The 24531-nt window shown below is 46.0% G+C and overlaps 1 protein-coding gene across 1 annotated transcript in view; it reads left to right on the forward strand.

The window, feature by feature from the left end:
• LOC116361468 (ephrin-B2a-like) overlaps positions 1-16476 on the forward strand; it is a 24393-nt gene extending 7917 nt beyond the window's left edge. The window contains exons 4-6 of the mRNA XM_031815925.1: positions 6733-6825; positions 12531-12651; positions 13882-16476. Of these exons, the coding sequence (XP_031671785.1) occupies positions 6733-6825; positions 12531-12651; positions 13882-14290 (623 nt within the window). The 3' untranslated portion in view covers positions 14291-16476. The remainder of the gene's footprint in view (positions 1-6732; positions 6826-12530; positions 12652-13881) is intronic.
• Positions 16477-24531: the final 8055 nt, after the last annotated feature.

The following is a 24531-nucleotide window of genomic DNA, read 5'->3' on the forward strand; positions in this document are numbered from 1 at the left end:
AAGATTGCTGTACACCAGCGGAACCCATCCAACTTGAAGCAGCTGGAGCAGTTTAGCCTTGAAGAATGGGCAAAAATCCCAGTGGCTAGATGTTCCAAGCTTATAGAGACATACCCCAAGATACTTGCAGCTGTAATTGCTGCAAAAGGTGTCTCTACAAGGTATTGACTTTGTGGGGGGTGAATAGTTTAGTAGTATTCATGTCTGTTCAGAGGGGGGTGAATACTTTCACAAGCCCCTGTACACAGTATAGACTGTAGAGACAAGTATTCATGTCTGTTCAGAGGGGGGTGAACACTTTCACAAGCCACTGTACACAGTATAGACTGTATAGACAAGTATTCATGTCTGTTCAGAGGGGGGTGAACACTTTCACAAGCCACTGTACACAGTATAGACTGTAGAGACAAGTATTCATGTCTGTTCAGAGGGGGGTGAATACTTTCACAAGCCACTGTACACAGTATAGGCTGTATAGACAAGTATTCATGTTTGTTCAGAGGAAACTGCCATCTTCCCTGGTCGTCTCCTATCCTGTCATCTAGTTCAGCAGTGGTTGTGTTATCATGGACATGTTGGTCAACCAGGCAGCGTCTCTGTGCGTCTTCAAGCCCAGTGTAGCATGAGAGAAATACTGCATCCCAGATGGAACCCTATTCCCTATGTAGTGCACTACTGTAGACCAGGGCCCTATAGAACCCTATTCCCTATATATATAGTGCACTACTTTAGACCAGAGCCCCATAGAACCCTATTCCCTATATATAGTGTACTACTTTAGACCAGGACTGGCACCCTATTCCCTATATAGTGTACTACTTTAGACCAGAGCCCTATAGAACCCTATGCCCTATAGTGTACTACTTTAGACCAGAGCTTTCAAAAGTAGTGCACTCTATATAGGGAACAGGGAGCCATTTGGGAAGTATCCAGAGAGCCAGTCTCACCATGTACTGTAACTTTACCCCTCGTCTCCTCCTCCTCCTCCTCCTCTCCTCCCCTACCTCCCAGGGCTCTGAGGCTCTCTGACAGTGCTCCTCCTCCTCCTCCTCTCCTCCCCTACCTCCCAGGGCTCTGAGGCTCTCTGACAGTGCTCCTCCTCCTCCTCCTCTCCTCCCCTACCTCCCAGGGCTCTGAGGCTCTCTGACAGTGCTCCTCCTCCTCCTCCTCTCCTCCCCTACCTCCCAGGGCTCTGAGGCTCTCTGACAGTGCTCCTCCTCCTCCTCCTCCTCCTCCTCCTCCTCCTCCTCCTCCTCTTCTCCTCCCCTACCTCCCAGGGCGCTGAGGCTCTCTGACAGTGCTCCTCCTCTTCCTCCTCCTCCTCCTCCTCTTCTCCCCTCCTCTCCTCCCCTACCTCCCAGGGCTCTGAGGCTCTCTGACAGTGCTCCTCCTCCTCCTCTTCCTCCTCCTCCTCCTCCTCTTCTCCCCTACCTCCCAGGGCTCTGAGGCTCTCTGACAGTGCTCCTCCTCCTCCTCCTCCTCCTCCTCCTCCTCCTCCTCTTCTCCCCTACCTCCCAGGGCTCTGAGGCTCTCTGACAGTGCTCCTCCTCCTCCTCCTCTTCCTCCTCCTCCTCCCCTACCTCCCAGGGCTCTGAGGCTCTCTGACAGTGCTCCTCCTCCTCCTCCTCCTCCTCCTCCTCCTCCTCCTCTTCTCCCCTACCTCCCAGGGCTCTGAGGCTCTCTGACAGTGCTCCTCCTCCTCCTCCTCCTCCTCCTCCTCCTCTTCTCCCCTACCTCCCAGGGCTCTGAGGCTCTCTGACAGTGCTCCTCCTCCTCCTCCTCCTCCTCCTCCTCTTCTCCCCTACCTCCCAGGGCTCTGAGGCTCTCTGACAGTGCTACTCCTCCTCCTCCTCCTCCTCCTCCTCCTCTTCTCCCCTACCTCCCAGGGCTCTGAGGCTCTCTGACAGTGCTCCTCCTTCTCCTCCTCCTCCTCCTCCTCCTCCTCTTCTCCCCTACCTCCCAGGGCTCTGAGGCTCTCTGACAGTGCTCCTCCTCCTCCTCCTCCTCCTCCTCCTCCTCCTCCTCCTCTTCTCCCCTACCTCCCAGGGCTCTGAGGCTCTCTGACAGTGCTACTCCTCCTCCTCTTCCTCCTCCTCCTCCTCCTCCTCCTCTTCTCCCCTACCTCCCAGGGCTCTGAGGCTCTCTGACAGTGCTACTCCTCCTCCTCCTCCTCCTCCTCTTCTCCCCTACCTCCCAGGGCTCTGAGGCTCTCTGACAGTGCTACTCCTCCATGGACGGCAGACACTGTGATTCTAAGAGCTTACATGCCCCAAATCACACAATGCTTTTAACAGCATGAGACAGATATGACGTGAGCTCTCATGGCAACCTAGCTAGAAGCATGAGAAGCTGTCATCTGAACCAAATGGTCCTAATGGGGTGGGTGTGTGTGTGTGTGTCTGTCTGTGTCCGTGTCCGTGTCCGTGTCCGTGTGTGTGTGTGTGTGTGTGTGTGTGTGTGTGTGTGTGTGTGTGTGTGTGTGTGTGTGTGTGTGTGTGTGTGTGTGTGTGTGTGTGTGTGTGTGTGTGTGTGTGTGTGTGTGTGTGTGTGTGTGTGTGTTTGAGAGAGAGAGAGCAAGAATGTGTGTGAGTAACGTATCGTGAACCTGCCAGTTCCAAGTTTGAAAACATAAATAACATCATTCACCATGCACTGTCATTACCTACTGATGAGATCTATTGATAAGAGCTAGGTAAATCAGACACCATTCATCATGCACTGTCATTACCTACTGATGAGATCTATTGATAAGAGCTAGGTAAATCAGACACCATTCACCATGCACTGTCATTACCTACTGATGAGATCTATTGATAAGGGATAGGTAAATCAGACACCATTCATCATGCACTGTCATTACCTACTGATGAGATCTATTGATAAGAGCTAGGTAAATCAGACACCATTCACCATGCACTGTCATTACCTACTGATGAGATCTATTGATAAGAGCTAGGTAAATCAGACACCATTCACCATGCACTGTCATTACCTTGGGTTGAGATCTATTGATAAGGGATAGGTAAATCAGACACCATTCATCATGCACTGTCATTACCTACTGATGAGATCTATTGATAAGAGCTAGGTAAATCAGACACCATTCACCATGCACTGTCATTACCTACTGATGAGATCTATTGATAAGAGCTAGGGAAATCAGACACCATTCACCATGCACTGTCATTACCTACTGATGAGATCTATTGATAAGAGCTAGGTAAATCAGACACCATTCACCATGCACTGTCATTACCTACTGATGAGATCTATTGATAAGAGCTAGGTAAATCAGACACCATTCACCATGCACTGTCATTACCTACTGATGAGATCTATTGATAAGAGCTAGGTAAATCAGACACCATTCATCATGCACTGTCATTACCTACTGATGAGATCTATTGATAAGAGCTAGGTAAATCAGACACCATTCACCATGCACTGTCATTACCTACTGATGAGATCTATTGATAAGGGATAGGTAAATCAGACACCATTCATCATGCACTGTCATTACCTACTGATGAGATCTATTGATAAGAGCTAGGTAAATCAGACACCATTCATCATGCACTGTCATTACCTACTGATGAGATCTATTGATAAGAGCTAGGTAAATCAGACACCATTCACCATGCACTGTCATTACCTACTGATGAGATCTATTGATAAGAGCTAGGTAAATCAGACACCATTCATCATGCACTGTCATTACCTACTGATGAGATCTATTGATAAGAGCTAGGTAAATCAGACACCATTCACCATGCACTGTCATTACCTACTGATGAGATCTATTGATAAGAGCTAGGTAAATCAGACACCATTCATCATGCACTGTCATTACCTACTGATGAGATCTATTGATAAGAGCTAGGTAAATCAGACACCATTCACCATGCACTGTCATTACCTACTGATGAGATCTATTGATAAGAGCTAGGTAAATCAGACACCATTCATCATGCACTGTCATTACCTACTGATGAGATCCATTGATAAGAGCTAGGTAAATCAGACACCATTCACCATGCACTGTCATTACCTACTGATGAGATCTATTGATAAGAGCTAGGTAAATCAGACACCATTCACCATGCACTGTCATTACCTACTGATGAGATCTATTGATAAGAGCTAGGTAAATCAGACACCATTCATCATGCACTGTCATTACCTACTGATGAGATCTATTGATAAGAGCTAGGTAAATCAGACACCATTCACCATGCACTGTCATTACCTACTGATGAGATCTATTGATAAGAGTAAATCAGACACCATTCACCATGCACTGTCATTACCTACTGATGAGATCTATTGATAAGAGCTAGGTAAATCAGACCTACTGATGAGATATATTCATAAGAGTAAATCAGACACCGTTCACCATGCACTGTCATTACCTACTGATGAGATCTATTGATAAGAGTAAATCAGACACCATTCACCATGCACTGTCATTACCTACTGATGAGATCTATTGATAAGAGTAAATCAGACACCATTCACCATGCACTGTCATTTACAACTTGATAAGAGGTATGTAAATTAGTCATCTGTTTGGAGAAGGGGATTGTAAATACACATCTCAATTGTTTTAGATGGACCAGGCTCCCTCCCTCCCTCCCTCTCCCTTCCTGGTGGCAGGGTAGCATAGTGGTCAGAGCGTTGGACTAGTAACCAGAAGGCTGACAAGGTACAAATCTGTCTTCTGCCCCTGAACAGGTAGTTAACCCACTGTTCCTAGGCCGTCATTGAAAATAAGAATGTGTTTTTAACTGACATGCCTGGTTAAATAAAGGTAAAATAAAATATATTTTTTCTTTATAATCCCTGGAGCCTTAACTGACTTGCCTGGTTAAATAAAGGTTAAATAAAAGATGGTCTTTCTTTATAATCCCTGGAGCCGGATGTGAAACCAGTTATATGGAAGCAAACTGAAAATCATATCAACATGACATGTATGGCGACCGCCTTTTTCCACAGTGAAAATAGGCTGATTTTCATTTTTGCGCCCTTATCATTTACGTGGATGACATTTGGGCAGTCAAACTATAGTCTTCTGTAGGGCTGAACCTGCCGAGTTGATGTGTTGAAGCTTTGGTGCGTTTTAATTATGTACCCGGTCTTTTTCTCCGCTTTATTTTTCTCCGTTTGTATCGGGTTACATATGATCTACTATCGGGAGCCACCGTCAGTAAAAACCCACATACATTTATTTTTTGGCATCATTCCCATTCCGTGTAACTTTCTTTCATCTGTCACGTCTGTGTAGTTGTTCCCGAGGTTCGCTAGCATTAGTGGGATCCTATCAGGCTAACGTTACGCAAATAATGTACGACATTGTAGCCTATTTGAATCCTGATGAAACTCAGGCAACATTTAGCAGGTTAAACCTGGAGCTTGGTGCTCCGTACACGACGCCTGGACCGTTGTTATACAGTTCCCATGATTGGTGATAATTCGGGGAGATTTATAGGATTATTGTTCAACCCCCTATTCTATAAATGTTTCCACCTTCCAATATGTCATGGATTGAACGTGGACACGACAACTTTCAGGGTGAATCAACCCGCTGTATTGTTTAATTCATCAATATATTTAGTGCGTAAATGCTCTCCAAACCATTTTAAAGATTCATACATACTTTGCTAACCCTAAGATTCCGTGGTGTAAAGTAGTTAGGTAAAAATACTTTCAAGTACTACTAGTAGTAGTTTTACCCAAGTCTGACAAACTGGGAACTTTTCCCACCGCTGCTAAAATGAGCCCAAATAATCTACAAAATCAGAGGATTTTTAAATCTACCAGTTGGTGCTGAAACGGAGACGAATATGCAGATATTTAGATGGCTTTCTCTCATTAATTTACCTCATTTGCACTCACTGTATAGAGACTTTTTGTTTTATTTTGTTCTACTGTATTATTGACTGTATGTTTGTTTTACTCCATGTGTAACTCTGTGTTGTTGTTTATTCCATGTGTAACTCTGTGTTGTTGTATGTGTCGAATTGCTGCGCTTTATCTTGGCCAGGTCGCAGTTGCAAATGAGAACTTGTTCTCAACTGGCCTACCTGGTTAAATAAAGGTGAATTAAAATGTATCCCTATATTCTGAACCCGTTCTATTTGTATTTAACCTTTATTGTAACGAGGCCGCCCCTATTGAGTCTGTGGACAAAATTCAAATTTAAAGGTATACCATATTTAAAGGGATGGTTTAAGATAAACGTACTGAAAACCCCATTGATTGAAAACGCCAAGAGAAAAACTGTTGGGCTCGTGGGAAGGTAGCCACACCCGCAGAGCGCGTTAACACAACTGAATCATTTTTTGATCACGCCTACAGCATTTTACACGCAAAATGGTGTGCGGCAAAGTTCAGCATTCACCTTCTGCTACTATTTCTGTCAAGCCATCACGGCATACAATTTGACGAGTACTTTCGATCAATCCAAATTTATGCACCACACAGAACGCACCGCAACTGGCTCTGCAACGCAACGCTGCAAAAGGCAGCGTTCCATTGGAAAGTAATGTACTTCTGGTGTACCAAAACGCAAAGCACTGTTGGTGTGATCAAGGCCTTAAGGCAAGTCTGAATAGCAAATACTGACAAGTGCTTAGGAAAGGAATGTGTAGGAAGTCGGGATATGTTTACTATTTATCTATTCAATGTTCTCTCTCTCTCTCTCTCTCTCTCTCGCTCTCTCCCTCTCTTTCTCAGCGACCTCCACCAGCTCTCTACAGGGCCTGGACAACACTGATGGAGGAGTGTGTAGAGCCACATCCATGAAGCTGGTACTGAGAGTAGGACAGAGTAAGTTATGTGTGTGTATTGTGTTGTGTGTGTGTCTCTGTGTGTGTATTGTGTTGTGTGTGTGTGTCTCTGTGTCTCTGTCTGTGTGTGTGTGTTTGTCTGTGTCTGTGTAGGGAAGAAAGACATTGATAGAATGAGAGTTTATATGAATACTTGAGAGAGTGAAGTTAAAGAGAATGAGAGAGTGTTTCTGAAGGGTTTTCTGTTTATCACCTGTGTCTGATACATAATGATACTGGTAGAGAGAATGAGAGAGTGTTTCTGAAGGGTTTTCTGTTTATCACCTGTGTCTGATACATAATGATACTGGTAGAGAGAATGAGAGAGTGTTTCTGAAGGGTTTTCTGTTTATCACCTGTGTCTGATACATAATGATACTGGTAGAGAGAATGAGAGAGTGTTTCTGAAGTGTTTTCTGTTTATCACCTGTGTCTGATACATAATGATACTGGTAGAGAGTGTGACAGACATACTGGGGAAGGGCCGTACACAGACCTTTCAGGGGGAAAGTGTTCAAATTGAGAAAAAAAAGGGCACCAACCTCCCTGTTTACATAATTCATAACATACCAAAATAAATATAGGACTATTTATTTCTGCATCAACACTCACTCATCATCACAAACTGTAAACAAGCTAGTTGCAGTGCCTCCTAAACACATGACTGGCATCAGGAAAAGTGTCTGATCAGCTGATCGTTGATGATTAATGTAAATCCGCTAGTTAGTTAGCTCGTGTGGATATTTTATTAGGCCTATGGTAATTACCTAGAATGTAGACTATCTGTGTTGCTGCTGCCCTAACACACATACAATACCTGAATGAAAGAAGGGGTGGAGTTATTTATTTATTTTTATTCAACCTTTATTTAACTGGAGGGATGGAGTCAGGTTGGAGGGATGGAGTCAGGTTGGAGGGATGGAGTCAGGTTGGAGGGATGGAGTCAGGTTGGAGGGATGGAGTCAGGTTGGAGGGATGGAGTCAGGTTTGGAGGGATGGAGTCAGGTTGGAGGGATGGAGTCAGGTTGGAGGGATGGAGTTATGTTGGAGGGATGGAGTCAGGTTGGAGGGATGGAGTCAGGTTGGAGGGATGGAGTCAGGTTGGAGGGATGGAGTCAGGTTGGAGGGATGGAGTCAGGTTGGAGGGATGGAGTCAGGTTGGAGGGATGGAGTCAGGTTGGAGGGATGGAGTCAGGTTGGAGGGATGGAGTCAGGTTGGAGGGATGGAGTCAGGTTGGAGGGATGGAGTCAGGTTGGAGGGATGGAGTCAGGTTGGAGGGATGGAGTCAGGATGGAGGGATGGAGTCAGGTTGGAGGGATGGAGTCAGGATGGAGGGATGGAGTCAGGTTGGAGGGATGGAGTCAGGTTGGAGGGATGGAGTCAGGTTGGAGGGATGGAGTCAGGTTGGAGGGATGGAGTTGGGATGGAGGGATGGAGTCAGGTTGGAGGGATGGAGTCAGGTTGGAGGGATGGAGTCAGGTTGGAGGGATGGAGTCAGGTTGGAGGGATGGAGTTGGGATGGAGGGATGGAGTCAGGTTGGAGGGATGGAGTCAGGTTGGAGGGATGGAGTCAGGTTGGAGGGATGGAGTTATGTTGGAGGGATGGAGTCAGGTTGGAGGGATGGAGTCAGGTTGGAGGGATGGAGTCAGGTTGGAGGGATGGAGTTAGATTGGAGGGATGGAGTCAGATTGGAGGGATGGAGTCAGGTTGTAGGGATGGAGTCAGGTTGGAGGGATGGAGTTATGTTGGAGGGATGGAGTCAGGTTGGAGGGATGGAGTCAGGTTGGAGGGATGGAGTCAGGTTGGAGGGATGGAGTTGGGATGGAGGGATGGAGTCAGGTTGGAGGGATGGAGTCAGGTTGGAGGGATGGAGTCAGGTTGGAGGGATGGAGTCAGGTTGGAGGGATGGAGTCAGGTTGGAGGGATGGAGTCAGGTTGGAGGGATGGAGTCAGGTTGGAGGGATGGAGTCAGGTTGAGGGATGGAGTCAGGTTGGAGGGATGGAGTCAGGTTGGAGGGATGGAGTCAGGTTGGGATGGAGTCAGGTTGGAGGGATGGAGTCAGGTTGGAGGGATGGAGTCAGGTTGGAGGGATGGAGTCAGGTTGGAGGGATGGAGTCAGGTTGGAGGGATGGAGTCGGGTTGGAGGGATGGAGTTATGTTGGAGGGATGGAGTTGGGTTGGAGGGATGGAGTCAGGTTGGAGGGATGGAGTCGGGTTGGAGGGATGGAGTTGGGTTGGAGGGATGGAGTTATGTTGGAGGGATGGAGTTGGGTTGGAGGGATGGAGTTATGTTGGAGGGATGGAGTCAGGTTGGAGGGATGGAGTCAGGTTGGAGGGATGGAGTCAGGTTGGAGGGATGGAGTCAGGTTGGAGGGATGGAGTCAGGTTGGAGGGATGGAGTTATGTTGGAGGGATGGAGTCAGGTTGGAGGGATGGAGTCAGGTTGGAGGGATGGAGTCAGGTTGGAGGGATGGAGTTATGTTGGAGGGATGGAGTCAGGTTGGAGGGATGGAGTTAGATTGGAGGGATGGAGTCAGATTGGAGGGATGGAGTCAGGTTGTAGGGATGGAGTCAGGTTGGAGGGATGGAGTTATGTTGGAGGGATGGAGTCAGGTTGGAGGAATGGAGTTGGGTTGGAGGGATGGAGTCAGGTTGGAGGGATGGAGTTATGTTGGAGGGATGGAGTCAGGTTGGAGGAATGGAGTTGGGTTGGAGGGATGGAGTTAGGTTGGAGGGATGGAGTTATGTTGGAAGAATGGAGTCAGGTTGGAGGGATGGAGTTATGTTGGATGAATGGAGTCAGGTTGTAGGGATGGAGTTGGGTTGGAGGGATGGAGTTGGGTTGGAGGGATGGAGTCAGGTTGGAGGGATGGAGTCAGGTTGGAGGGATGGAGTCAGGTTGGAGGGATGGAGTTAGGTTGGAAGGATGGAGTTGGGTTGGAGGGATGGAGTTATGTTGGAGGGATGGAGTCAGGTTGGAGGAATGGAGTTGGGTTGGAGGGATGGAGTCAGGTTGGAGGGATGGAGTTATGTTGGAGGGATGGAGTCAGGTTGGAGGAATGGAGTTGGGTTGGAGGGATGGAGTTAGGTTGGAGGGATGGAGTTATGTTGGAAGAATGGAGTCAGGTTGGAGGGATGGAGTTATGTTGGATGAATGGAGTCAGGTTGTAGGGATGGAGTTGGGTTGGAGAGATGGAGTTGGGTTGGAGGGATGGAGTCAGGTTGGAGGGATGGAGTCAGGTTGGAGGGATGGAGTCAGGTTGTAGGGATGGAGTTAGGTTGGAAGGATGGAGTTGGGTTGGAGGGATGGAGTTATGTTGGAAGGATGGAGTTAGATTGGAAGGATGGATTTGGGTTGGAGGGATGGAGTTAGATTGGAAGGATGGAGTCAGGTTGGAGGGATGGAGTCAGATTGGAGGGATGGAGTTATGTTGGAAGGATGGAGTCAGGTTGGTGGGATGGAGTCAGATTGGAGGGATGGAGTCAGATTGGAGGGATGGAGTCAGATTGGAGGGATGGAGTCAGATTGGAGGGATGGAGTTATGTTGGAAGGATGGAGTCAGATTGGAGGGATGGAGTCAGATTGGAGGGATGGAGTCAGATTGGAGGGATGGAGTCAGGTTGGAGGGATGGAGTTAGATTGGAGGGATGGAGTCAGGTTGGAGGGATGGAGTCAGGTTGGAGGGATGGAGTCAGGTTGGAGGGATGGAGTCAGGTTGGAGGGATGGAGTTAGGTTGGAGGGATGGAGTCGGGTTGGAGGGATGGAGTCAGGTTGGAGGGATGGAATCAGGTTGGAGGGATGGAGTCAGGTTGGAGGGATGGAGTTAGGTTGGAGGGATGGAGTCGGGTTGGAGGGATGGAGTCAGGTTGGAGGGATGGAATCAGGTTGGAGGGATGGAGTCAGGTTGGAAGGATGGAGTTGGGATGGAGTTATGTTGGAAGGATGGAATCAGGTTGGAGGGATGGAGTTATGTTGGAAGGATGGAGTCAGGTTGGAGGGATGGAGTCAGGTTGGAGGGATGGAGTCAGGTTGGAAGGATGGAGTTGGGATGGAGTTATGTTGGAAGGATGGAATCAGGTTGGAGGGATGGAGTTATGTTGGAAGGATGGAGTCAGGTTGGAGGGATGGAGTCAGGTTGGAGGGATGGAGTCAGGTTGGAGGGATGGAGTCAGGTTGGAAGGATGGAGTTGGGATGGAGTTATGTTGGAAGGATGGAATCAGGTTGGAGGGATGGAGTTATGTTGGAAGGATGGAGTCAGGTTGGAGGGATGGAGTCAGGTTGGAGGGATGGAGTCAGGTTGGAGGGATGGAGTCAGGTTGGAGGGATGGAGTCAGGTTGGAGGGATGGAGTCAGGTTGGAGGGATGGAATCAGGTTGGAGGGATGGAGTCAGGTTGGAGGGATGGTTGTTGATGTAGCTGCTTCTCTCTATGGCCCTGATTCTGACCAGATTTAAACGTGTATAAATTCCCTTTTTATGCACTTTTCTCTCTACGTGACTTACAGGAGCAATTATGGTTAAGTGCCTTGTTCAAGGGCACATTGACAGGTTTTACACCCAGTCAGCTCGGGGACTCGAACCAGCAACCTTTTAATTACTGGACCAACCTCTTATAAATGGGTAAGAGTTATTGATAAGAGCTAGCTAAATTAGTCATCCGTTTGGAGAAGGGGATTGAAAATACACAAGGCAATCGTTGTAGATCATTTTTCCTTATGATCCCTGGAGACAAATGTGAAACCAGACGTAAAATTCTAGTTAAAGGTACACCATATTGTAGTATAATGACCTGGCTGTTGGTGTGAATACTGTATTGTAGTATAATGACCTGGCTGTTGGTGTGAATACTGTACTGTAGTATAATGACCTGGCTGTTGGTGTGAATACTGTATTGTAGTATAATGACCTGGCTGTTGGTGTGAATACTGTATTGTAGTATAATGACCTGGCTGTTGGTGTGAATACTGTATTGTAGTATAATGACCTGGCTGTTGGTGTGAATACTGTACTGTAGTATAATGACCTGGCTGTTGGTGTGGATACTGTATTGTAGTATAATGACCTGGCTGTTGGTGTGAATACTGTACTGTAGTATAATGACCTGGCTGTTGGTGTGAATACTGTATTGTAGTATAATGACCTGGCTGTTGGTGTGAATACTGTACTGTAGTATAATGACCTGGCTGTTGGTGTGGATACTGTATTGTAGTATAATGACCTGGCTGTTGGTGTGAATACTGTATTGTAGTATAATGACCTGGCTGTTGGTGTGAATACTGTATTGTAGTATAATGACCTGGCTGTTGGTGTGAATACTGTATTGTAGTATAATGACCTGGCTGTTGGTGTGAATACTGTATTGTAGTATAATGACCTGGCTGTTGGTGTGAATACTGTATTGTAGTATAATGACCTGGCTGTTGGTGTGAATACTGTATTGTAGTATAATGACCTGGCTGTTGGTGTGAATACTGTATTGTAGTATAATGACCTGGCTGTTGGTGTGAATACTGTATTGTAGTATAATGACCTCTGGTGTGAATACTGTATTGTAGTATAATGACCTGGCTGTTGGTGTGAATACTGTATTGTAGTATAATGACCTGGCTGTTGGTGTGAATACTGTACTGTAGTATAATGACCTGGCTGTTGGTGTGAATACTGTATTGTAGTATAATGAGGTGTGTTTGATCTATTCTAGGTTCCTCCAATCCCCTTCCTCTCCCTAAAGAGCCTCCCACCAGGTTCCCCCCTCAGCACCCCGAGGCCCCAGACAACGAGCTTCCCATTAAAGACAATGATGTGACGAACAACGCTGGTATGTATCTGTTTAACTTAATGTAGTGGGAGGTGTTATTCAATAGGACTGTAGAGGGGGACATACTGAGGGGTCTTAATGTGTTTATATCTAACTCAATGTAGTAGGTAGTGTTATTCAATAGGACTGTAGAGGGGGACATACTGAGGGGTCTTAATGTGTTCATATCTAACTCAATGTAGTGGGAGGTGTTATTCAATAGGACTGTAGAGGGGGACATACTGAGGGGTCTTAATGTGTTCATATCTAACTCAATGTAGTAGGATGTGTTATTCAATAGGACTGTAGAGGGGGACATACTGAGGGGTCTTAATGTGTTCATATCTAACTCAATGTAGTAGGAGGTGTTATTCAATAGGACTGTAGAGGGGGACATACTGAGGGGTCTTAATGTGTTCATATCTAACTCAATGTAGTAGGAGGTGTTATTCAATAGGACTGTAGAGGGGGACATACTGAGGGGTCCTAATGTGTTTATATCTAACTCAATGTAGTAGGATGTGTTATTCAATAGGACTGTAGAGGGGGACATACTGAGGGGTCTTAATGTGTTTATATCTAACTCAATGTAGTAGGATGTGTTATTCAATAGGACTGTAGAGGGGGACATACTGAGGGGTCTTAATGTGTTCATATCTAACTCAATGTAGTAGGAGGTGTTATTCAATAGGACTGTAGAGGGGGACATACTGAGGGGTCTTAATGTGTTTATATCTAACTCAATGTAGTGGGATGTGTTATTCAATAGGACTGTAGAGGGGGACATACTGAGGGGTCTTAATGTGTTCATATCTAACTCAATGTAGTGGGAGGTGTTATTCAATAGGACTGTAGAGGGGGACATACTGAGGGGTCTTAATGTGTTCATATCTAACTCAATGTAGTGGGATGTGTTATTCAATAGGACTGTAGAGGGGGACATACTGAGGGGTCTTAATGTGTTCATATCTAACTCAATGTAGTAGGATGTGTTATTCAATAGGACTGTAGAGGGGGACATACTGAGGGGTCTTAATGTGTTTATATCTAACTCTCTCTTCCTCTCTCTCTCTCTCTCTCTCTCTCTCATTTCCCCTCGGTCTCTCATTCTCCCTCTCTCTGTCTCTCTCTCATGTCCCCTTGTGTCTCTCTCTCTCTTCCCCCCTCCCCCTCCCCCTCCCCCCCCCCTCTCTCTCTCTCTCTCTCTCTCTCTCTTTTCCTCTCTCACTCTCTCTTTTTCAGATATCACTCACAGCGAAGGAGACATTGACACAGAAGGCAGAGCCTCGTCAACAGAAGGCGGATCCATCGGCTCTGAGGTCGGACTCTTCGTTGGCGTGGCCTGTAGCATCGTCCTCCTCCTATTGGTCATCGTGGTCCTACTGATGGTGGTGTGGCGGTACCACAGGCGCCACGCCACGCCGGACAGGGACGTCCAACAGTCTCTGTCCCTCAACACCCTGGCCACGCCCAAGAGAGACAGCTACGGAGGGAGTAGCGAGGACATCCGGTTAGAGCCCAGCCACATGGTTTTTCCTCCGAGGCCCTCTGACTCCGTGTTCTGTAGGCACCATGAGAGGGTCAGTGGAGACTACAGACATCCTGTTTATATGGTACAGGAGATGCCTCCACAGAGTCCTACTAATATATACTACAAGGTCTGAGGGACCTGTGGGTCTTCTCACTGCGGCCAAGGACCAATGGAATGAATGAAGAGTTGTTCAGTCCCCCGTGAGGAAGACGTCGCCGCTGTGTGCTTTATGAAGTCAGTGGGCCAAGGACCAATGGAATGAATGAAGAGTTGTTCAGTCCCCCATGAGGAAGAGACGTCCTCGCTGTGTGCTTTATGATGTCAGTGGGCCAAGGACCAATGGAATGAGCTTTTTATTTTATTTTTAGAAAACACACTCTCTGAACAGACATTATCAAGGCCAGAGAATCAAATCATTTGGGCCACGTTTTATTTCCTTGGAGAGAGAGAATGGATAAAGGCAGTAAAGACAGAGTGCATTCTGGGATTTTCACTAGGAAAGCTAACTCTGAGTTGGCAAAGACTTGCTGTTACATGTACTGCTGCTAAACGAGGAACTGTCTTCTTTTTGAATAAAAGAGATCCATGTTTTAGACTCGGAGCACAATTTAGCAAATGGAAACTTGAAAATGTGAGAGATTTTGAATATAATTTGAATATAATTTGTGTAAAACATTTTATTTTTGTGATATGGTATTTTGATGTTAACTCATGCTGAAATGAATGCCTCTTAACTATTTGTAGTGTCATAACTGTCAGTCTGTCTCAGGTAACAATGTCTCACTGTCACGATCGTCGTATGGAATGGACCAAGGTGCAGCGTGGTGAGCGTACATTTTTATTTATTTTGCAAATGTCGCCAACATAACAATAATACAACAAAAACCGACCGCGAAGCTCCTGCACAAACGAAGACAACGACCCACAACGACCAAAAGGAAAAAAGACTGCCTAAGTATGATTCCCAATCAGAGACAACGATAGACAGCTGTCCCTGATTGAGAACCATACCCGGGCCAAAACATAGAAACAAACAACGTAGAATGCCCACCCCAAATCACACCCTGACCTAACCAAATAGAGAAGGTTTGGGCGTGACACTCACTGCTGATGTCCATCATGTTTCTGTTTATCAAGTGATATTTATGGGTGTTAAACAGTGGAATCTACTGGCCCTTTATCTAATGGGTGTTAAACAGTGGAATCTACTGGCCCTTTATCTAATGGGTGTTAAACAGTGGAATCTACTGGCCCTTTATCTAATGGGTGTTAAACAGTGGAATCTACTGGCCCTTTATCTAATGGGTGTTAAACAGTGGAATCTACTGGCCCTTTATCTAATGGGTGTTAAACAGTGGAATCTACTGGCCCTTTATCTAATGGGTGTTAAACAGTGGTAATACAGTGGAATCTACTGGCCCTTTATCTAATGGGTGTTAAACAGTGGAATCTACTGGCCCTTTATCTAATGGGTGTTAAACAGTGGAATCTACTGGCCCTTTATCTAATGGGTGTTAAACAGTGGAATCTACTGGCCCTTTATCTAATGGGTGTTAAACAGTGGAATCTACTGGCCCTTTATCTAATGGGTGTTAAACAGTGGAATCTACTGGCCCTTTATCTAATGGGTGTTAAACAGTGGAATCTACTGGCCCTTTATCTAATGGGTGTTAAACAGTGGAATCTACTGGCCCTTTATCTAATGGGTGTTAAACAGTGGAATCTACTGGCCCTTTATCTAATGGGTGTTTAACAGTGGAATCTACTGGCCCTTTATCTAATGGGTGTTAAACAGTGGAATCTACTGGCCCTTTATCTAATGGGTGTTAAACAGTGGAATCTACTGGCCCTTTATCTAATGGGTGTTAAACAGTGGAATCTACTGGCCCTTTATCTAATGGGTGTTAAACAGTGGAATCTACTGGCCCTTTATCTAATGGGGGTTAAACAGTAGAATCTGCTGGCCCTTTATCTAATGGGTGTTAAACAGTGGAATCTACTGGCCCTTTATCTAATGGGTGTTGAACAGTGGAATCTACTGGCCCTTTATCATCCTGTCTTTGTAGATGACCTATCTGCAGCTTGACATTAGAAATCTAGGAATCTGACTGGGAGCTACAGAATAAAGGGCGGGGGGGGGGGTCAGTCAGTGTAGCCCTGGATGTTGGGGGATGGGTTGTTGATGGTTGCTATAAGACGACGGACTGAGGATGAATCTAGTTTTTAATGGAGGGTGTCCTGCTTCAGGCTAGTCCTCCCTCCTCGTGTCAGAGGAGAGGAGAGGAGAGGAGAGGAGAGGAGAGGAGAGGAGAGGAGAGGAGAGGAGAGGAGAGGAGAGGAGAGGAGAGGAGAGGAGAGGAGAGGAGAGGAGAGGAGAGGAGAGGAGAGGAGAGGAGGAAACACAGAAAATTTGACAGCTCCAGGATCTATTCAGATAATGACCTCTAGTCCAGGCTGTATCACGTCTGGCCGTGATTGGGAGTCCCACAGGGTGGCGCACAATTGGCCCAGCGTGATCCGGGTTTGGCCGGGGTAGGCAGTCATTGTAAATAAGAATTTGTTCTTAACTGACTTGCCTTGTTAAATAAAGGTTAAATCTAATAATTTTCTAATTGTCCATAGCTTTCTATAAAGAGAGAATAGCGACTCTGGGATAATCTAGAGAGAATAGAGACTCTGGGATAATCTAGAGAGAATAGAGACTCTGGGATAATCTAGAGGGAATAGAGACTATGATAATCTAGAGAGAATAGAGACTGGGATAATCTAGAGAGAATAGAAACTGGGGTAATCTAGAGAGAATAGAGACTCTGGGAGAATCTAGAGAGAACAGAGACTCTGGGATTATCTAGAAAGAATGGAGACTCTGGGATAATCTAGAGGGAATAGAGACTCTGGGATAATCTATAGAGAATAGAGACTCTGGGGTAATCTAGAGGGAATAGAGACTCTGGGATAATCTAGAGAGAATAGAGACTCTGGGATAATTGAGAGAGAATAGAGACTCTGGGATAATCTAGAGAGAGTAGAACCTGGGATAATCTAGAGAGAGTAGAACCTGGGATAATCTAGAGAGAATAGAAACTGGGATAATCTAGAGAGAATAGAGACTCTGGGATAATCTAGAGAGAATAGAAACTGGGATAATCTAGAGAGAATAGAGACTCTGGGATAATTGAGAGAGAATAGAGACTCTGGGATAATCTAGAGAGAATAGAGACTGGGATAATCTAGAGAGAATAGAGACTCTGGGATAATCTAGAGGGAATAGAGACTCTGGGATAATCTAGTGAGAATAGAGACTCTGGGATAATCTAGAGAGAATATAGACTCTGGGATAATCTAGAGAGAATGGAGACTCTGGGATAATCTAGAGGGAATAGAGACTCTGGGATAATCTAGAGAGAATAGAGACTCTGGGATAATCTAGAGGGAATAGAGACTCTGGGATAATCTAGAGAGAATAGAGACTGGGATAATTTAGAGAGAATAGAGACTCTGGGATAATTTAGAGAGAATAGAGACTCTGGGATAATCTAGAGAGAATAGCAACTCTGGGATAATCTAGAGAGAATAGAGACTCTGGGATAATCTATGTCATTGATATGTTGGGTGAAAGGTTATGTTAAAACACACAAGAGGGTTGGTTGTTATTACTGACAAATCCACCATGTTTATGAAAGCAAAGTATTGTGCCCTATATGACCTAGCCTTTTGCAGGATAAATCAGCCAGCAGGAAGTGTGTCTGGGAGGCCTTATTTCATACAGTGCCCTCCGTAATTATTGGGATTTTTGTTGTTGTTTTGGCTCAGCTTTAATTTGACGGTGTTTCCATCCATATCGTGTGAACCGTTTAGAAACTACAGCACTTTATGGATATAGTTCCCCTCCCATTTTAGGGGACCAAAAGTTTTGGGACAAATTCACTTCTTAAAAAGGAGTCCAAAGTGTACTATTTGGTCCTATATTCCTAGCACTCAATGACGACATCAAGCTTGTGACTCTACAAACGTGTTGGATGCATTTCTTCTGTTTGTGTTGGTTGTGTTTCACATTATTTTAATGTAGAAGTGCTTCGAAACACATTCTATTCTTATTTACAATAAAAGTGACTCCAAAATTTTTATTTTTATTTCACCTTTATTTAACCAAATGACACAATACATTATTTACCGTTGTTTTCTATTGGGCAACACAACCAACACAAACAGAAGAAATATATCCAACACGTTTGTAGAGTCACAAGCTTGATGTCGTCATTGAGTGCTAGGAATATAGGACCAAATAGTACACTTTGGACTCCTTTTTAAGAAGTGAATTTGTCCCAAAACTTTTGGTTCCCTAAAATGGAGGGGACTACGTTCAGAAAATGCTGTAATTTCTAAATGTTTCACCCGATATGGATGAAAATACCCTCAAATTAAAGCTGACAGTCCTGCACTTTAACCTCATAGCCATTGTATCATTTCAAGTCCAAAGTGCTGGGAGTACAGAGCCAAAAACAACAACAAACATGTCACTGTCCCAATAATTACACTGTAGATAGTGTATAAAACAGGTCCCCACATAACCATTGGTTCACCTTGTGTACATGTTCAGTTCTGCTCCCCGGCTGTAATTAAAGTGTGTGTTGGTTTCATGACAATGGTACAGTCCATTACCCAATGGTACAGTCCATTACCCTCTTAATGAACCACTTGGGACAGTCTGGGGATTCTGGCTGCCATTCCATCATCCAGTGTGCAACACCATAACCAACGTCTTACAGATCACATGACCCTGCTTCTCTACCAAGCAATGACATCATTCTGTGTCTGTCTACCAATCAGATACCTTTTCTACAGATTGTTTTAATTATTAAATAGAGTGTAGATGTAACAATAGCTTAACACTATGGGCTACTACTGTATGTTGAAGCTTTACCTCAATTGGACCAGTTAGGTTCTCTACTAGAGCAATGAAGACTGGATAATTGAATCATTTAGGAACAGAATGTTAGGTTCTCTACTGGAGAAATTAAGACTGGATAATTGAATCATTTAGGAACAGAATGCTGGCTTGTATTTTGTAAATAAAATTCTTAACAAAAAAAAATGAATCACCTTGAATAAATATTGATATGTGAGATTTGTACAATGAGTTCAATATAAATTCAATACCTCAATAGTACAATAGACTGAGATATTAGCCATATGTCCCTCCTATAGTTTACTAAGGTGAACCCAATAGACTGAGATATTAGCCATATGTCCCTCCTATAGTTTACTAAGGTGAACCCAATAGACTGAGATATTAGCCATATGTCCCTCCTATAGTTTACTAGGGTGAACCCAATAGACTGAGATATTAGCCATATGTCCTCCTATAGTTTACTAGGGTGAACCCAATAGACTGAGATATTAGCCATATGTCCTCCTATAGTTTACTAGGGTGAACCCAATAGACTGAGATATTAGCCATATGTCCTCCTATAGTTTACTAGGGTGAACCCAACTCTATTTTAATCTCAGCTTTCAATTTTCAAAGTTCAATAATTGAGCAAGTTGAGGTGAATAAACTGTGTGGAGTAACCCTGGATTGTAAACTGTCCTGGTCAAAACATATTGATACCACAGTAGCTAAGATGGGGAGAAGTCTGCCTTAATTTTGCCAGACCCCAGAAAGAGTAGCTGCTGCCTTGGCAGGAACTAATGGGGATCCATAACAAACCCCAGGAAGAGTAGCTGCTGCCTTGGCAGGAACTAATGGGGATCCATAATAAACCCCAGGAAGAGTAGCTGCTGCCTTGGCAGGAACTAATAGGGATCCATAATAAACCCCAGGAAGGGTAGCTGCTGCCTTGGCAGGAACTAATGGGGATCCATAATAAACCCCAGGAAGAGTAGCTGCTGCCTTGGCAGGAACTAATGGGGATCCATAATAAACCCCAGGAAGAGTAGCTGCTGCCTTGACAGGAACTAATGGGGATCCATAATAAACCCCAGGAAGAGTAGCTGCTGCCTTGGCAGGAACTAATGGGGATCCATAATAAACCCCAGGAAGAGTAGCTGCTGCCTTGGCAGGATCTAATGGGGATCCATAATAAACCCCAGGAAGAGTAGCTGCTGCCTTGGCAGGAACTAATGGGGATCCATAATAAACCCCAGGAAGAGTAGCTGCTGCCTTGGCAGGATCTAATGGGGATCCATAATAAACCCCAGGAAGAGTAGCTGCTGCCTTGGCAGGATCTAATGGGGATCCATAATAAACCCCAGGAAGAGTAGCTGCTACCTTGACAGGAACTAATGGGGATCCATAATAGACCCCAGGAAGAGTAGCTGCTGCCTTGGCAGGAACTAATGGGGATCCATAATAAACCCCAGGAAGAGTAGCTGCTGCCTTGACAGGAACTAATGGGGATCCATAATAAACCCCAGGAAGAGTAGCTGCTGCCTTGGCAGGATCTAATGGGGATCCATAATAGACCCCAGGAAGAGTAGCTGCTGCCTTGGCAGGAACTAATGGGGATCCATAATAAACCCCAGGAAGAGTAGCTGCTGCCTTGGCAGGAACTAATGGGGATCCATAATAAACCCCAGGAAGAGTAGCTGCTGCCTTGGCAGGAACTAATGGGGATCCATAATAAACCCCAGGAAGAGTAGCTGCTGCCTTGGCAGGAACTAATGGGGATCCATAATAAACCCCAGGAAGAGTAGCTTCTGCCTTGGCAGGAACTAATGGGGATCCATAATAAACCCCAGGAAGAGTAGCTGCTGCCTTGGCAGGAACTAATGGGGATCCATAATAAACCCCAGGAAGAGTAGCTGCTGCCTTGGCAGGAACTAATGGGGATCCATAATAAACCCCAGGAAGAGTAGCTGCTGCCTTGACAGGATCTAATGGGGATCCATAATAAACCCCAGGAAGAGTAGCTGCTGCCTTGGCAGGAACTAATGGGGATCCAAAATAAACCCCAGGAAGAGTAGCTGCTGCCTTGGCAGGAACTAATGGGGATCCATAATAAACCCCAGGAAGAGTAGCTGCTGCCTTGGCAGGAACTAATGGGGATCCATAATAAACCCCAGGAAGAGTAGCTGCTGCCTTGGCAGGAACTAATGGGGATCCATAATAAACCCCAGGAAGAGTAGCTGCTGCCTTGACAGGAACTAATGGGGATCCATAATAAACCCCAGGAAGAGTAGCTGCTGCCTTGGCAGGAACTAATGGGGATCCATAATAAACCCCAGGAAGAGTAGCTGCTGCCTTGGCAGGAACTAATGGGGATCCATAATAAACCCCAGGAAGAGTAGCTGCTGCCTTGGCAGGATCTAATGGGGATCCATAATAGACCCCAGGAAGAGTAACTGCTGCCTTGGCAGGAACTAATGGGGATCCATAATAAACCCCAGGAAGAGTAGCTGCTGCCTTGGCAGGAACTAATGGGGATCCATAATAAACCCCAGGAAGAGTAGCTGCTGCCTTGGCAGGAACTAATGGGGATCCATAATAAACCCCAGGAAGAGTAGCTGCTGCCTTGGCAGGAACTAATGGGGATCCATAATAAACCCCAGGAAGAGTAGCTGCTGCCTTGGCAGGATCTAATGGGGATCCATAATAAACCCCAGGAAGAGTAGCTGCTGCCTTGGCAGGATCTAATGGGGATCCATAATAAACCCAGGAAGAGTAGCTGCTGCCTTGGCAGGATCTAATGGGGATCCATAATAAACCCCAGGAAGAGTAGCTGCTGCCTTGGCAGGAATCTAATGGGGATCCATAATAAACCCCAGGAAGAGTAGCTGCTGCCTTGACAGGAACTAATGGGGATCCATAATAGACCCCAGGAAGAGTAGCTGCTGCCTTGGCAGGAACTAATGGGGATCCATAATAAACCCCAGGAAGAGTAGCTGCTGCCTTGACAGGAACTAATGGGGATCCATAATAAACCCCAGGAAGAGTAGCTGCTGCCTTGGCAGGATCTAATGGGGATCCATAATAGACCCCAGGAAGAGTAGCTGCTGCCTTGGCAGGAACTAATGGGGATCCATAATAAACCCCAGGAAGAGTAGCTGCTGCCTTGGCAGGAACTAATGGGGATCCATAATAAACCCCAGGAAGAGTAGCTGCTGCCTTGGCAGGAACTAATGGGGATCCATAATAAACCCCAGGAAGAGTAGCTGCTGCCTTGGCAGGAACTAATGGGGATCCATAATAAACCCCAGGAAGAGTAGCTGCTGCCTTGGCAGGAACTAATGGGGATCCATAATAAACCCCAGGAAGAGTAGCTGCTGCCTTGGCAGGAACTAATGGGGATCCATAATAAACCCCAGGAAGAGTAGCTGCTGCCTTGGCAGGAACTAATGGGGATCCATAATAAACCCCAGGAAGAGTAGCTGCTGCCTTGACAGGATCTAATGGGGATCCATAATAAACCCCAGGAAGAGTAGCTGCTGCCTTGGCAGGAACTAATGGGGATCCATAATAAACCCCAGGAAGAGTAGCTGCTGCCTTGACAGGAACTAATGGGGATCCATAATAAACCCCAGGAATAGTAGCTGCTGCCTTGACAGAACTAATGGGGATCCATAATAAACCCCAGGAAGAGTAGCTGCTGCCTTGGCAGGAACTAATGGGGATCCATAATAAACCCCAGGAAGAGTAGCTGCTGCCTTGGCAGGAACTAATGGGGATCCATAATAAACCCCAGGAAGAGTAGCTGCTGCCTTGGCAGGAACTAATGGGGATCCATAATAAACCCCAGGAAGAGTAGCTGCTCCCTTGACAGGATCTAATGGGGATCCATAATAAACCCCAGGAAGAGTAGCTGCTGCCTTGGCAGGAACTAATGGGGATCCATAATAAACCCCAGGAAGAGTAGCTGCTGCCTTGGCAGGAACTAATGGGGATCCATAATAAACCCCAGGAAGAGTAGCTGCTGCCTTGGCAGGAACTAATGGGGATCCATAATAAACCCCAGGAAGAGTAGCTGCTGCCTTGGCAGGAACTAATGGGGATCCATAATAAACCCCAGGAAGAGTAGCTGCTGCCTTGGCAGGAACTAATGGGGATCCATAATAAACCCCAGGAAGAGTAGCTGCTGCCTTGGCAGGAACTAATGGGGATCCATAATAAACCCCAGGAAGAGTAGCTGCTGCCTTGGCAGGAACTAATAGGGATCCATAATAAACCCCAGGAAGGGTAGCTGCTGCCTTGGCAGGAACTAATGGGGATCCATAATAAACCCCAGGAAGAGTAGCTGCTGCCTTGGCAGGAACTAATGGGGATCCATAATAAACCCCAGGAAGAGTAGCTGCTGCCTTGACAGGAACTAATGGGGATCCATAATAAACCCCAGGAAGAGTAGCTGCTGCCTTGGCAGGAACTAATGGGGATCCATAATAAACCCCAGGAAGAGTAGCTGCTGCCTTGGCAGGATCTAATGGGGATCCATAATAAACCCCAGGAAGAGTAGCTGCTGCCTTGGCAGGAACTAATGGGGATCCATAATAAACCCCAGGAAGAGTAGCTGCTGCCTTGGCAGGATCTAATGGGGATCCATAATAAACCCCAGGAAGAGTAGCTGCTGCCTTGGCAGGATCTAATGGGGATCCATAATAAACCCCAGGAAGAGTAGCTGCTACCTTGACAGGAACTAATGGGGATCCATAATAGACCCCAGGAAGAGTAGCTGCTGCCTTGGCAGCAGGAACTAATGTGGATCCATAATAAACCCCAGGAAGAGTAGCTGCTGCCTTGGCAGGATCTAATGGGGATCCATAATAGACCCCAGGAAGAGTAGCTGCTGCCTTGGCAGGAACTAATGGGGATCCATAATAACCCCAGGAAGAGTAGCTGCTGCCTTGGCAGGAACTAATGGGGATCCATAATAAACCCCAGGAAGAGTAGCTGCTGCCTTGGCAGGAACTAATGGGGATCCATAATAAACCCCAGGAAGAGTAGCTGCTGCCTTGGCAGGAACTAATGGGGATCCATAATAAACCCCAGGAAGAGTAGCTTCTGCCTTGGCAGGAACTAATGGGGATCCATAATAAACCCCAGGAAGAGTAGCCTGCTGCCTTGGCAGGAACTAATGGGGATCCATAATAAACCCCAGGAAGAGTAGCTGCTGCCTTGGCAGGAACTAATGGGGATCCATAATAAACCCCAGGAAGAGTAGCTGCTGCCTTGACAGGATCCATAATAAACCCCAGGAAGAGTAGCTGCTGCCTTGGCAGGAACTAATGGGGATCCAAAATAAACCCCAGGAAGAGTAGCTGCTGCCTTGGCAGGAACTAATGGGGATCCATAATAAACCCCAGGAAGAGTAGCTGCTGCCTTGGCAGGAACTAATGGGGATCCATAATAAACCCCAGGAAGAGTAGCTGCTGCCTTGGCAG

Source organism: Oncorhynchus kisutch, unplaced genomic scaffold (genome assembly GCF_002021735.2).
Source record: "Oncorhynchus kisutch isolate 150728-3 unplaced genomic scaffold, Okis_V2 scaffold700, whole genome shotgun sequence".
Classification (NCBI taxonomy): Eukaryota; Metazoa; Chordata; class Actinopteri; order Salmoniformes; family Salmonidae; genus Oncorhynchus; species Oncorhynchus kisutch.